Consider the following 14,418-nt stretch of genomic DNA (forward strand, 5'->3'; position numbering starts at 1 on the left):
TAAAAATCCCTATGGTTGAACGATACAGTAGTTGGTAGAGTGAGTCGGTTCTCATATTATTCAGATACGCATATTGAGGTCACGCGTCTTATCTGCTCGATTTCCAATTCAGCAATAGCTGTGAAAAAGGGAGTCAATTTGTGTCTCCATATTAAGTCTTTATAATATGTAAAAATCAGAAATATTTTAATATTGGAAGAAAAAATTAATAATCGAAATATCTTCAAAATTTAAGAAAATTAGAGGACATGCGGGATAAGCAATATCAATTTAAGTTTAAATATTTATTCCAATTTAGTAGTATAAGCTGACAGACATTTTATTTTTTATCGTTCATTGAAAAATAGAAACTTCATATCTCAAACAGGTGTCTACATAACTGGAGATAAGTACATATATTTTTATTTCTTTTTATTTGAGGAAGTGGTAGTGACTTTGACCTGACCTTTATGCAAAAACAAGATATTCAAATTTGATGAAACTGAAAGAATCATTAGGTTATGCGATCTTTCTGACTATGTCAAAATTTCATGAATTTTGTAAAGAGTCCTTAAAGGTCAGGGCAATCGCTGAATCTCCAATACTTGGTTTGGCGTACTTTGCCACCACAAATATACTTAGAAATTAAACATGTATTACATGTATAAGTCATGGTAAGTTTAAATTTTTTCTCATTATTTTTGGTAAAGAGACCGTTGTGTGAAAATCATTTATAATCATTCGTATGAAATAAGTACTTTTGAATATTTTGTTTGTTTGAGTTAAGGTATTTGATCCATATTAGGACCTAATTTTCTAACCTTTAATCTCTCATGTATTAAATACTCAGCTATTAATTCGAGGCATTTTAGAGTAGAGAAAGGATTTACCAAAAGAAATTTACTTAAGCAATAACTAATTACTAAAGATTGTACAGGTTTTCAGGACAAAGGGGTCAAGCAACTTTCTAAAAATAAAAAAATAAATAATATGAATATGAATAAATGGTTTGGTGGAAAAATTGTTTATCATAATTAGGAAGAGAAACTTTTCTGAAATCAAATTTTATCCCCTTTATCATTTTTTATAATCGATTTTTATTGATTAAAGCAGGGATGAGGGGGAGGGGACTTTTTTAAAAACAGGAAAAGATCATTATTAAAACACATTCCACTCTTGCATAGTGATGTTGAACATGAAAGTCATGTCGAAGTATACAGCGTATTAAAAATATATATTACATTTTTGTTATGCTTCCAGATTCATTGAATCTAGGGCTCTTGTTGATCGGACACCTCAGTTTGATTTGTTGAACATAATTCAATTTGGACATATGAAAACATGAAGTGAAAATAGAGAATAGAAAGACCAATATTTCAAAATGAAGGCCTGATTTTTTTTATTTGGAAGATATAAAAATGACAAAAAATGCCAAAAGCTCTACTGTAGAGGCTTTTTATTATAATTTTTTTTTTAATTTTTCCGGCCAATATGATTGTTGTTGCTGGAGCAATTAATGTACCTTTTGTGTTAGACAATTATCAATGTTTGGGACACACACAATGATCTAATTTTCCCTACCTGTCTTTTTTAAAAACTATTTCCCTATATAATTTTCTTATATAATAGTATGATACATAGATATATGTTAAGTACATTGACAATGTATGTATAAATAATTTTTATTAACGGGTAAAAAACCCCAACTAAATTTTCTTAATTATCATGAATTTTAAAAGCTAAGTGGAGATACTTCCCCAATTTACACAATTGACAACTGTTCTAGAAATAATATGGATAGGTTTTTATATCAGAATATCAAATATATTAACTAAATGCTACGAATCTATAGATTTAAACGATGAATTTTCTTATTATGATATGTAACAGTTTCACATTTGTTTTATATTAGTTTTATATTTGAATGATGGTCACAATAATGATTTTTCTGTTTTTGGGTTAAGTAATACCATAGGTAACCGACTAGATTCTGACTAGATTCGTAGTTCCCCAAAATTACATGGATGGTAGTAGATCCATCAAGTTTATTTGAAACACATTTACGTTCCATTACAATATAAAAGAAAACATATTGTTACGGCATAAAAGAGTATAAATTACATCGAGCGTTTGATCCTAGCAAAGAATTATGGTGCTTTTAAAGCACACCAAAAGAGGACAAACATACAAAATGGCACTAAGAAAAAACATATATTCAGTTTCTATGCACAAATGGTTTTAGGAGGGTTTTTCAGTTAATAATTTGAGTGTACTTTTGCGGAGATGTTGCAATTTTTTAATCCTTTTTAATTTTGGCTGCTAGTGATTTGCCTACTTTTAAACTTTAAAATAAATGTAGATCTACTGGTGACTTTCTTTATTTAAAAAATATCTAGTTTTGAGTGATAAAATGCTGATAAAAACTCCATTTCATAATGTGTAGCTCACAAAATTTATCGCAGTTGACACATTGTGATTTTTGCGTCTTACGAGAAGACAATTAAATCGATAATTCGTAAAACAGGATATTGAACACTCTCATCTTTTTAAATCTTATGGTTGGTTACAACCTATCCATGTATGTTATTAAGAAATTTATCAAATATACACTTCTTGAAATTTCATTGGTCGATTGAAGGTAGATACAATATCAAATAAAAATAGGGAAATCCTTGCTGAAGAAACCTTCGAGATTTAAATTGTTGCCATTAAAATAAAACGAAGTACGTCAGACAAAATTTAATATAATTGAAAGACATTTCGTATTTATTACAATATAACAAAAATGTTTAAAGTAGACATGAAAAGATTTTTTTTTTAGGTTTCTAATAAAAAACTGTTATAAAAAAGTAACTTTGTAGCCATTTTAAACTCTTTGTTGTTTTCCCCAGATTTCAAAAAATAGAATTATATAGTTTTTGACGAATGATTGTTTTTATTATTTCATTACATTAGAGAAAGAGAAATAGATAAAAATGGTCATCTGTCTACATAATCACTTGTCATTATGTTGTTTTTGTATGTATCAATGATAAGACAATTGTGCGTTGTGCCGAGGTCAACTATTGTTTGTATCATCCTTTGATCAATAGGGTAGTTAAATTTAATGTTGTTTCGCCCTGACTCATAAAAGTGATAGCAATCAACTTTTAGGTACATTTTTTAAAAAGTTTGTTGTACTTATCTTTGCTGGTTTACTACGAATATAAATGTTTTTGCCATTGAAAACTTTTTTTTATAACGCAATTTTGATAATTTTCCTTACATTAAATGGCAACACATCACATAGTTTTCGTTTTATGCGTTTTATTTATTTTCCTCTTACCTGCATCACAAAGACAAATCGGGATTTTTTGTTAAGGTGTTTCTTTTCAATTGTTGATAAGCAATTGTTGTTTTAGCAACAATATTGAAATCTTTGATACTAAATGAAATTCTAAAGATTGTTTAAATGCTATTGTGTAACCAGGAAAATCTTTTTAAAAAACAAACCTTCTAAAGCGTCATTTGCCAATATGATACCAAGCCGTGACGGCAAGATCCGGGAGTAAAAGTATAAAAGGTGCATGATTGAATAGTTGAAGCAAACCAAAATCATCTGTTGAAGCTGATTTATATTTTCTCAGTTGATATTTGCTGAAGCAGATTAATCTCTTCGCAGTTGCTGTTAAAAGTTATAAGGTAATGTTTCTCTCTTTTTATTTGCATTATTAAATATATTTTAATAGTAGTTAGAAGCAATAACTAAAACAATTTTCAACAGGCATTTGCAATAGGTACTGTTAATGCCCATATGTCTACCTTAATTTAATTTTAACATTTTTGCAGATTGACCAAATATGAAGGTCCAAATTGTATTTGGAGTATTGATGTGCGTAATTGCATGTTTGGGACAAGAATCGGTTCCTGAAGAAATAATGGAGGACGAAAGACGTAGGTTTTGAATTGTCGTATATTCATTATAACTTAACAAAGATTATGTCTCAGTTCTTATTCACGCATGAAACGTCTAAAACATAACCATTTTGAGCTTTTAAATTGAAAATATACTGTTGAGGAAACAATTACATCTGAAGTCTTCTTTATATAAAACTGATCTCATGTGATCTTTTCGCGTTAAATCCCAATGTGCTTATGCAAAATAATTTTTCGTCAACTCTGTATCTGCAAAAGGAAATTGTTTTATTACTTGAGCTTAAAAAGTACTATTTTCATCGATACCATACATAATGTTTTAGTGTTTGACGAACGATCTAAAGATTCAGCTGTGGACAAAGTTAAACCAAACATTTGTAAGTTATATAGTTTCATAGAACATGATATTTATTAATTTCTTTTTAAATAAATGTTATGGTTATACATTACGAAGTCGTTTCTTCTTAAACTCAAATCTTAATAAAAAAGAAATAAAATATTGCTTTAAAAACATGCATAAATAAGCTATACACTTTACGTTTACCTTTTCAGTGCCTTTCTATAAAAGATCCTGCTGTCCAAGAAGGAATGGAATGTCCATCAACCTCGCTACTGGAACATTTTCAGGGAGCGTAGAAGGTGTATCATCGCCGACATTTCAGGATCAAACATCAACGGAGGCCAAATGTAGGTACATGGCGACTCTGCGGGCCAACTTTCAAAACCTCACACGATGTCTTTATGACTGGCACCAGGGCGGATGTGTGTCCTTTCCAATGTGCAAAAGGCGCATGCTCAGAATCGATATGTTCTTGGGAGAGGATAGAAAGGGATACATGTTCAATGTGGGAGATAGCCAAAGTAATAATGGATGGGGTAAGACACTTTTCTTGTGTTAATGATTGTTAATATGCAAATACAACTATGCTATTTTGATTTAAACTTTACCTTTTTTTTGAAAGGTGGAGATTCTGGTCATACAAAACATGATGCGGAAATCTTCGGCTATTATCCAACCATTCGTGGATATAAATCTGATTTTTGCAAATCCGAGAAGTCAACCTGGGCAAACACACTTTTAAAACCCGGTGTCCGAAGAGTTACCATTTTTGCTGCCAACAACTACGCCAGAATTACCAATGACAACGGATTCGAAGTGAAGGGTTGCCACAAGTGTGCTTTTGCTCTCAATGGACAAGACCCGGATGACCGTGCTAACACGCTATACATGGCCTTTAACAGGGTGATCGCGGCTAGCAATAGACGAGGAGTTGGGGTGTGTACCGTTAGAATCCGCTGGGAGTGTCCAGATTGTGAGAGATCTATTTTCCCATTTCCTCTAGGTGATAAAGCAGCTGATGTTGAATAACTCCTTTCTTGGCCGACTATTTGTTTTTGATGTGTGATCCAAATCTATTACAAATCTTCATTTTTTAGAAAAAGTTTTAAAATTCAACCAAGTTTACAAAATATTGTAAAAGGTGGAAATCATGTGCTTCAAAATTGAATTGAATTGAATTATTAAAATATTTAATAAATTACTTGTGTCAAAACAAACATTGTCTGTTTACACTTTTAAAAGGTATTGTTTTTACTCAATGACTATTTATTTCTTCAGCAATTCAAGTGTTTTAAGATATAGCTGTTTAGACCGAAACTGTTGTGACCATCATGTTGGTTTTTTTTTTGTTAAATATATAATACTCTAGATATGATTTGTTGTAACACATGCGTAAAAATCAAGATTCAATCTTAGATTTGAATCAGATTTCAATTTTTGGAATAAACAATTAATTTTAATTATACAATGTATGAATCTTCAATTTTTAAAATGATTTTCTGTACAGCACTAGTTTCCAATTTTTTTGGTGAAAGATTATAATTAAGAAATTATTTTATTCTATTATATTATTTTAAGATTTGTGCTGTTTTGTTATTTGGGTTATTTAGTACTAAGTCTTTAAATTTACATTTTAATAAATAAATCCAAAGGTTTATAAATAAATACAAAGGATTAAATTTTTTTCTATATTTTTAGACGATCCATAAATATATCCGAACTTACATTAAAGGACAGGTGACACAAAATCATTTCTTCTTTGATAAAAATAAACAATTTTCCCATTTGACGAGCATCAGATAAGAACACACAGCTTAATGAAGTTGAAAATCCCAGCTGTAGGTGATCTCCGAGTTCTGCCGATCTTTAATAAGAAATAGATGTGTGTTATTCGTCAGAGACGATTTAGTCAGCAATCGGCTTCATTGGAATCAGAGCAAACAGACAAGGATTTATTTACCTAGGAGAGTGTATTTTTTTTGCAAATGATGATTTTGAAATAAATTTAAAGCAATATCAGATTAAAGTGAATTTATATATTAAAAAAACAACATATTTTATTGAATAGCTTAGTGTATGAAAATTTTGTGATGGAAAATAATAGATTATTATCCTGTCAGCCAGACAGGCAACAACATGCTTAGATTATCAATATTCAGTAAAGTTAGGAATTGTTTGAAAATGCTTATTGATAATCTTCCAGATCCAAAACATTGAAATTAATCTTAATATTTTTTTCAAATTCAACTTTGATTTTTATTATATCACATATTAAATTCAATCCTTTATTAAGTAAAATTAACTTAATTGGGGTTAATTGAGATTTAAGATCCGGTGACATTCCTGGTTACGAAAAGTCTTTATACATTATTATATTAGATTAAGTCAAAACAAAATCCTTTCTTTATCAACAATGATTCCATATTTCTGATGCCTTTTATCTTTTGAAAATCCAATATCCGACATTTTTCAGCATGAAGCACATAGGTCAATTAAAAGTTAATTTAACAGCTCACAATTCTTACTCCTTATCTTAATTGCTGATGACACAGGAATGGGGTTATCTAAGCTTAGAATTATACGTGTTTTTGTAAAAGTTTCTCAACTTTTTAAAAACAATTAGCAAAATTTATTTACTTCAGATTTTAGGTAAGAGCAAGTTAAAAATCCCTATGGTTGGAGATACAGTAGATGGTTGAGTGAGTCGGTTCTCATATTATTCAGATACGCATATTGAGGTCACGCGTCTTATCTGCTCGATTTCCAATTCAGCAATAGCTGTGAAAAAGGGAGTCAATTTGTGTCTCCATATGAAGTCTTTATAATATGTAAAAATCAGAAATATTTTAATATTGGAAGAAAAAATTAATAATCGAAATATCTTCAAAATTTAAGAAAATTAGAGGACATGCGGGATAAGCAATATCAATTTAAGTTTAAATATTTATTCCAATTTAGTAGTATAAGCTGACAGACATTCTATTTTTTATCGTTCATTGAAAAATAGAAACTTCATATCTCAAACAGGTGTCTACATAACTGGAGATAAGTACATATATTTTTATTTCTTTTTATTTGAGGAAGTGGTAGTGACTTTGACCTGACCTTTATGCAAAAAACAAGATATTCAAATTTGATGAAACTGAAAGAATCATTAGGTTATGCGATCTTTCTGTCTATGTCAAAATTTCATGAGTTTTGTAAAGAGTATGTCTAATAACAAGAAGACTCCTTCCTTTACGGTCAGGACAATCGCTGAATCGCCAATACTTGGTTTGGCGTACTTTGCCGCCACAAATATACTTAGAAATTAAACATGTATTACATGTATAAGTCATGGTAAGTTTAAATTTTTTCTCATCATTTTTGGTAAAGAGACCGTTATATGAAAATCATTTATAATCATTCGTATGAAATAAGTACTTTTGAATATTTTGTTTGTTTGAGTTAAGGTATTTGATCCATATTAGGACCTAATTTTCTAACCTTTAATCTCTCATGTATTAAATACTCAGCTATTAATTCGAGGCATTTTAGAGTAGAGAAAGGATTTACCAAAAGAAATTTACTGAAGCAATAACTAATTACTAAAGATTGTACAGGTTTTCAGGACAAAGGGGTCAAGCAACTTTCTAAAAATAAAAAAATAAATAATATGAATATGAATAAATGGTTTGGTGGAAAAATTGTTTATCATAATTAGGAAGAGAAACTTTTCTGAAATCAAATTTTATCCCCTTTATCATTTTTTATAATCGATTTTTATTGATTAAAGCAGGGATGAGAGGGAGGGGACTTTTTAAAAACAGGAAAAGATCATTTTTAAAACACATTCTGCTCTTACATAGTGATGTTGAACATGAAAGTCATGTCGAAGCATTCAGCGTATTAAAAATATATATTACATTTTTGTTATGCTTCCAGATTCATTGAATCTGGGGCTATTGTTGATCGGACACCTCAGTTTGATTTGTTGAACATAATTCAATTTGGACATAGGAAAACATGAAGTGAAAATAGAGAATAGAAAGACCAATATTTCAAAATGAAGGCCTTATTTCTTTTATTTGGAAGATATGAAAATGACCAAAAAATGTCAAAAGCTCTACTGTAGAGGCTTTTTATTATTATTTTTTTTTAATTTTTCCGGCCAATATGATTGTTGTTGCTAGAGCAATTAATGAACCTTTCGTGTTAGACAATTATCAATGTTTCGGACACACAAAATGTTCTAATTTTCCCTACCGGTCTTTTTTAAAACTATTTCCCTATATAATTTTCTTATATAATAGTATGATACATGGACATATGTAAAGTACATTGACAATGTATGTATAAATAATTTTTATTATCGGGTAAAAAAACCCAAAGAATTTTTCTCAATTATCCTGAATTTTAAAAGCTAAGTGGAGATACTTCCCCAAATTACACAGTTGACAACTGTTCTAGAAATAATATGGATAGTTTTTTTTATATCAAAATATCAAATATATTAACTAAATGCTATCAATCTATAAATTTAAACGATGAATTTACTTATTATGATATGTAACAGTTTCACAAAGATATTTTTGAATGATTGTCACAATAATGATTTTTTGTTTTTAGGTTAAGTAATACCATAGGTAACCGACTAGATTCCGACTAGATTCGTAGTTTCCAAAAATACATCGATGGAAGTATGTCCATCTAATTTTTTTAAAACACATTTACGTTTCATTACAATATAAAAGTAAAAGATCCTCTTACGGCAAAAAAGGGTATAAATTACATCGGGCGTTTGATTCTAGCAAAGAATCATGGTGCTTTCAAAGCACACCAAAAAGAGGACAAACATACAAAATGGCAGAAAGGAAAAACATATATTCAGTTTATATGCATAAATGGTTTTGGAGGGTTTTTCAGTTAATAATTTGGATGTACTTTTGCGGGGATGTTGCAATTTTTTAATCCTTTCTAATTTTGGCTGCTAATGCATGGCCTACTTTTAGACTTTAAAATAAATGTAGATCTACTGGTGACTTTCTTTATTTAAATAATAGCTAGTTTTGACTGATAAAATGCTGATAAAAACTCCATTTCATAATGCGCAGCTCAGAAAATTTATCGTAGTTGACAAATTGTGATTTTTGCGTCTTACCAGAAAACACTTAAATCGATAATTCGTATAAAAGGATATTGAACACTCTCATCTTTTTAAAACTAATTGTTGGTTGCAACCTATCCATGTATGTAATTAGGAAATTTATCAAATATGCAGTTCTTGAAATTTCATTGGTCGATTGAAGGTAGATACAATATCAAATAATGATAGGGAAATCCTTGCTGAAGAAACCTTCGAGATTTAAATTGCTGCCAAAAAAATTAAACGAAGTACGTCGGAAAAAATTTAATATAATTGAAAGACATTTTCGTATTTATTACAATATAACAAAAATATTTAAAGTAGACATGAAAAGATATTTTTATTTAAGTTTCTAATAAAAACTGTTATAAAAAAGTAACTTTGTAGCCATTTAAACTCTTTGTTGTTTTCCTCAATTTTCAAAGAATAGAATTATACAGTTTTTGACGAATAATTGTTTTTATTATTCCATTACATTACAGAAAGAGAAATAGATAAAAAAAGGTCAGCTGTTTACATCATCACTTTTCATTATGTTGTTTTTGTATGTATCAATGATAAGACAATTGTGCGTTGTGCCGAGGTCAACTATTGTTGATATCATCCTTTGATCAATAGGGTGCTTTAATTTAATGTTGTTTTGCCCTGAGTCATAAAAGTGATAGCAATCAACTTTTAGGTAAATTTTTTTTAAAAAGTTTGTTGTACTTATTTATGCTGGTTTACTATAAATATAAATGCTTTTTCCATTGAACACTTTTTTACACCGCAATTTTCATAATTTTCCTTACATTAAATGGCAACATATCATATAGTTTTCGTTTTATGCGTTTTATTTATTTTCCTCTTACCTGCATCACAGAGACAAATCGGGATTTTTCGTTAAGGTGTTTGTTTTCAATTGTTGATAATCACTCAAAGTACATTTTTAGCAACAATATTGACATCTTTGATATTAAATGAAATTCTAAAGATTGTTTAAATGCTATTGTGTAACCAGGAAAATCTTTTTAAAAAACAAACCTTCTAAAGCGTCATTGGCCAATATGATATCAAGCCGTGACGGCAAGATCCGGGAGTAAAAGTATAAAAGGTGCACGATTGAATAATTGAAGCAAAACAAAATCATCTGTTGAAGCTGATTTATATTTTCTCAGTTGATATTTGCTGAAGCAGATTAATCTTTTTGCAGTTGCTGTTAAAAGTTATAAGGTAATGTTTCTCTCTTTTTATTTGCATTATTAAATATATTTTAATAATAGTCAGTAACAATAACTAAAAAAAAAAATTTCGACAGGTATTTGCAATAGCTATTTTTTAATGCCCATCTGTGTAGCTTAATTTAATTTTTTAACCTTTTTGCAGATTGACCAAGGATGAAGATCCAAGTTTTGTTTGGAGCATTAATGTGCGTAATTGCATGTTTAGGACAAGAATCGGTTCCTGAAGAAATAATGGAGGACGAAAGACGTAGGTTTTGAATTGTCATATATTCCTTTTATCCTTACAAAGATTATGTCTCAGTTCTTATTCATTTTGAGCTTTTTTAATTCCAAAAATACTGTTGAGGAAATAATTACATCTGAAGTCTTCTTTATATAAAACTGCTCTAATGTGATCTTTTCACGTTAAATCCCAGTGTGCTTATACAAAATAATATTTAGTCAACTCTGTATCAGCAAAAAAAAATTGTTTTATTTTCTTGTTTTAGATTGAAAAAATAATTTGTAAAAAAACTAAGTAAAATTGAAGGAGTTAAAAGGATTTAATCAAACTTTAACTAAAGAACTTGCATGGCATTAGAGCGGTAATAGAATAAAAAATTGTATCATTAATATAAAAAAAAGTATTTCCATGACTTCTTCATTCTAATATGCCATGAAAGCAATTCTAGAAAATACTTAAGCTTAAAAAGTACTATTGTCATCGATACCATACATAATGTTTTAGTGTTTGACGAACGATCTAAAGACTCAGCTGTGGACAAAGTTAAACCAAACATCTGTAAGTTATACAGTTTCATCAAACATTTTTTCAAACATTTTTTTCATAAATGATATGATTATACATAAGGAAGTCGTTTCTTCTCAAACTCTTATCTTAACAAAATATAAATAAAATATTGCTTTAAAACATGCATAAATAAGCTACATACTTTACGTTTACCTTTTCAGTGCCTTTCTATAAAAGAACCTGCTGTCCAAGAAGGAATGGAATGTCCATCACCCTCGCTACTGGAACATTTACAGGGAGCGTAGAAGGTGTATCGTCACCAACATTTCAGGATCAAACATCAACGAAGGCCAAATGTAGGTACATGGCGACCCTGCGGGCCAACTTCCAAAACCTCACAAGATGTCTTTACGACTGGCACCAGGGCGGATGTGTGTCCTTTCCAATGTGCAAAAGGCGCATGCTCAGAATCGATATGTTCTTGGGAGAGGATAGAAAGGGATACATGTTCAATGTGGGAGATAGCCAAAGTAATAATGGATGGGGTAAGACAATTTTCTTTTGTTAATGATTGTTGATATGCAAATACAACTATGATATTTTGATTTAAACTTTACTTTTTTTTGAAAGGTGGAGACTCTGGTCATACAAAACATGATGCGGAAATCTTCGGCTATTATCCTACCATTTATGGATATAAATCTGATTTTTGCAAATCCGAGAAGTCAACCTGGGCAAACACTCTTTTAAAACCCGATGTCAGAAGAGTGACCATTTTTGCTGCCAACAACTACGCCAGAATTACCAATGACAACGGATTCGAAGTGAAGGGTTGCCACAAGTGTGCATTTGCTCTCAATGGACAAGACCCGGATGACCGTGCTAACACGTTATACATGGCCTTTAACAGGGTGATCGCGGCTAGCAATAGACGAGGAGTTGGGGTGTGTACCGTTAGAATCCGCTGGGAGTGTCCAGATTGTGAGAGATCTATTTTCCCATTTCCTCTAGGTGATAAAGCAGCTGATGTTGAATAACTCCTTTCTTGGCCGACTATTAGTTTTTGATGTGTGATCCAAATCTATTACAAATCTTCATTTTTTAGAAAAAGTTTAAAAATACAACCAAGTAAAAAAAATATTGTAAAAGGTGGAAATCATGCTTCAAAATTGAATTGAATTGAATTATTAAAATATTGAATAAATTACTTTTGTCAAAACAAATTTTGTCTGTTTACACTATTAAAAGGTATTGTTTTAACTCAATGACTATTTATTTCTTCAGCAATATAAGTGTTTTAAGATATAGCTGTTTAGACCGAAACTGTTGTGACCATCATGTTTTTTTGTTTGTTAAATATATAATACTCTCGGTATGATTTGTTGTAACACATTAAAAACCAAGATTCAATCGCAGATTTGAATCAGATTTCAATTTATGAAATAAACAATTAATTTTAATTATACAATGTATGAATCTTCAATTTCTAAAATGATTTTCTGTACAGAACTAGTTTCCATTTTTTTGGTGAAATATTATAATTCAGAAATTATTCTATTCTATCATATTATTTTAAGATTTGTGCTGTAATGTTATTTGGGTTATTTAGTACTAAGTCTGTAAATTTACATTTTAATAAATAAATCCAAAGGTTTATAAATAAATACAAAGGTTTAAATTTTTTTCTATATTTTTAGGCGTTCCCTAAATATATCCGAATTTACAATAAAGGACAGGTGGCACAAAATCATTTCTTCTTTGATAAAAATAAACAATTTTCCCATTTGACGAGCTCCAGATAAGAACACACAGCTTAATTAAGTTGAAAATCCCAGCTGTAGGTGATCTTCGAGTTCTGCCGATCTTTAATACGAAATAGATGTGTGTTATTCGTCAGAGACGATTTAGTCAGCAATTGGCCTCATAGGAAACAGAGCAAACAGACAAGGATTTATTTACCTAGGATAGTGTATTTTTGTTACAAATGATGATTTTGAAATAAATTTAAAGCACTATCAGATTACAGTGAATTTATATAAAAAAGAACATATTTTATTGAATAGCTTAGTGTATGAAAATTTTGTGATGGAAAATAATAGATTATTATCCTGTCAGCCAGACAGGCAACAACATGCTTAGATTATCAATATTCAGTAAAGTTAGGAATTGTTTGAAAATGCTTATTAATCATTTTCCAGATCCAAAACATTGATATTAATTTAAATATTTTTTTTTCAAATTCAACTTTGATCTTTATTATATCACATATTAAATTCAATCCTTTATTAAGTCTTTATACATTATTATATATACTTACTATGCGTTGTCAAAACAAAATCCTTTCTTTATCAACAATGATTCCATATTTCTGATGCCTTTTATCTTTTGAAAATCCAATATCCGACATTTTTTTCCAGCATGAAGCACATAGGTCAATTAAAAGTTTTTAACAGCTTACAATTCTTACTCCTTATCTTAATTGCTGAGGACACAGGAATGGGGTATCTAAGCTTAGAATTATACATGTTTTAGTAAAAGGTTCTCAACTTTTTAAAAACAATTAGCAAAATTTATTTACTTCAGATTTTAGGTAAGAGCATGTTAAAAATCCCTATGGTTGAAAGATACAGTGAATGGTAGAGTGAGTCGGTTATTCGTTGCTCAGAAGGTTTTAGATCTCATATTATTCAGATATGCATATTGAGGTCATGCGTCTTATCAGCTTGATCTCCAATTCAGCAATAGCTGTGAAAAAGGGAGTCAATTTGTGTCTTCATATTAAGTCTTTATAATATGTTAAAATCAGAAATATTCTAATATTGGAAGAAAAAAATAATAATCGAAATATCTTCAAAATTTAAGAAAATTAGAGGACATTTAGGTTAAGCAATATCAATTTAAGTTTAAATATTTATTCCAATTTAGTAGTATAAGCTGACATACATTCTATTTTTATCGTTTCATTGAATAATAGAAACATTATATCTCAAACAGATGTCTACATAACTGGAGACAAGTACATATATTTTTATTTTTTTTTATTTCAGGAAGTGGTAGTGACTTTGACCTGACCTTTATGCAAAAACAAGATATTTAAATTTGATGA

General features: G+C 29.7%; 2 protein-coding genes across 2 annotated transcripts; both read left to right on the forward strand.

Annotated features, from left to right (window-relative positions):
• Positions 1-3,535: 3,535 nt before the first annotated feature.
• LOC117688749 (uncharacterized) lies at positions 3,536-5,451 on the forward strand. The gene is made up of 5 exons (XM_034467065.2): positions 3,536-3,660; positions 3,808-3,912; positions 4,218-4,271; positions 4,447-4,770; positions 4,857-5,451. Exons 2-5 carry the CDS (start codon positions 3,819-3,821, stop codon positions 5,261-5,263), a joined length of 879 nt encoding a protein of 292 aa, XP_034322956.2. The 5' UTR covers positions 3,536-3,660; positions 3,808-3,818; the 3' UTR covers positions 5,264-5,451.
• Positions 5,452-10,479: 5,028 nt separating this feature from the next.
• Positions 10,480-12,389, forward strand: LOC136276208 (uncharacterized). Its single transcript, XM_066087547.1, has 5 exons — positions 10,480-10,571; positions 10,725-10,829; positions 11,310-11,363; positions 11,534-11,857; positions 11,943-12,389. The coding sequence occupies exons 2-5, from the start codon at positions 10,736-10,738 to the stop codon at positions 12,347-12,349; spliced, it is 879 nt and encodes a 292-aa protein (XP_065943619.1). The 5' UTR covers positions 10,480-10,571; positions 10,725-10,735; the 3' UTR covers positions 12,350-12,389.
• The last annotated feature ends 2,029 nt before the right edge of the window (positions 12,390-14,418 follow it).

The sequence above is a fragment of the Magallana gigas genome, chromosome 6, assembly GCF_963853765.1.
Source record: "Magallana gigas chromosome 6, xbMagGiga1.1, whole genome shotgun sequence".
Classification (NCBI taxonomy): Eukaryota; Metazoa; Mollusca; class Bivalvia; order Ostreida; family Ostreidae; genus Magallana; species Magallana gigas.

Bases quoted from the DNA above. Each gene is read 5' to 3' on its own strand.
- LOC117688749 (XM_034467065.2), top strand. From the start codon at position 3,819: ATGAAGGTCCAAATTGTATTTGGAGTATTGATGTGCGTAATTGCATGT. The intron at 3,913-4,217 runs GTAGGTTTTGAA...ATAATGTTTTAG, and splicing joins AATAATGGAGGACGAAAGAC to TGTTTGACGAACGATCTAAA. The intron at 4,771-4,856 runs GTAAGACACTTT...TTTTTTTGAAAG, and splicing joins CCAAAGTAATAATGGATGGG to GTGGAGATTCTGGTCATACA.
- LOC136276208 (XM_066087547.1), top strand. From the start codon at position 10,736: ATGAAGATCCAAGTTTTGTTTGGAGCATTAATGTGCGTAATTGCATGT. The intron at 10,830-11,309 runs GTAGGTTTTGAA...ATAATGTTTTAG, and splicing joins AATAATGGAGGACGAAAGAC to TGTTTGACGAACGATCTAAA. The intron at 11,364-11,533 runs GTAAGTTATACA...TTACCTTTTCAG, and splicing joins CAAAGTTAAACCAAACATCT to TGCCTTTCTATAAAAGAACC.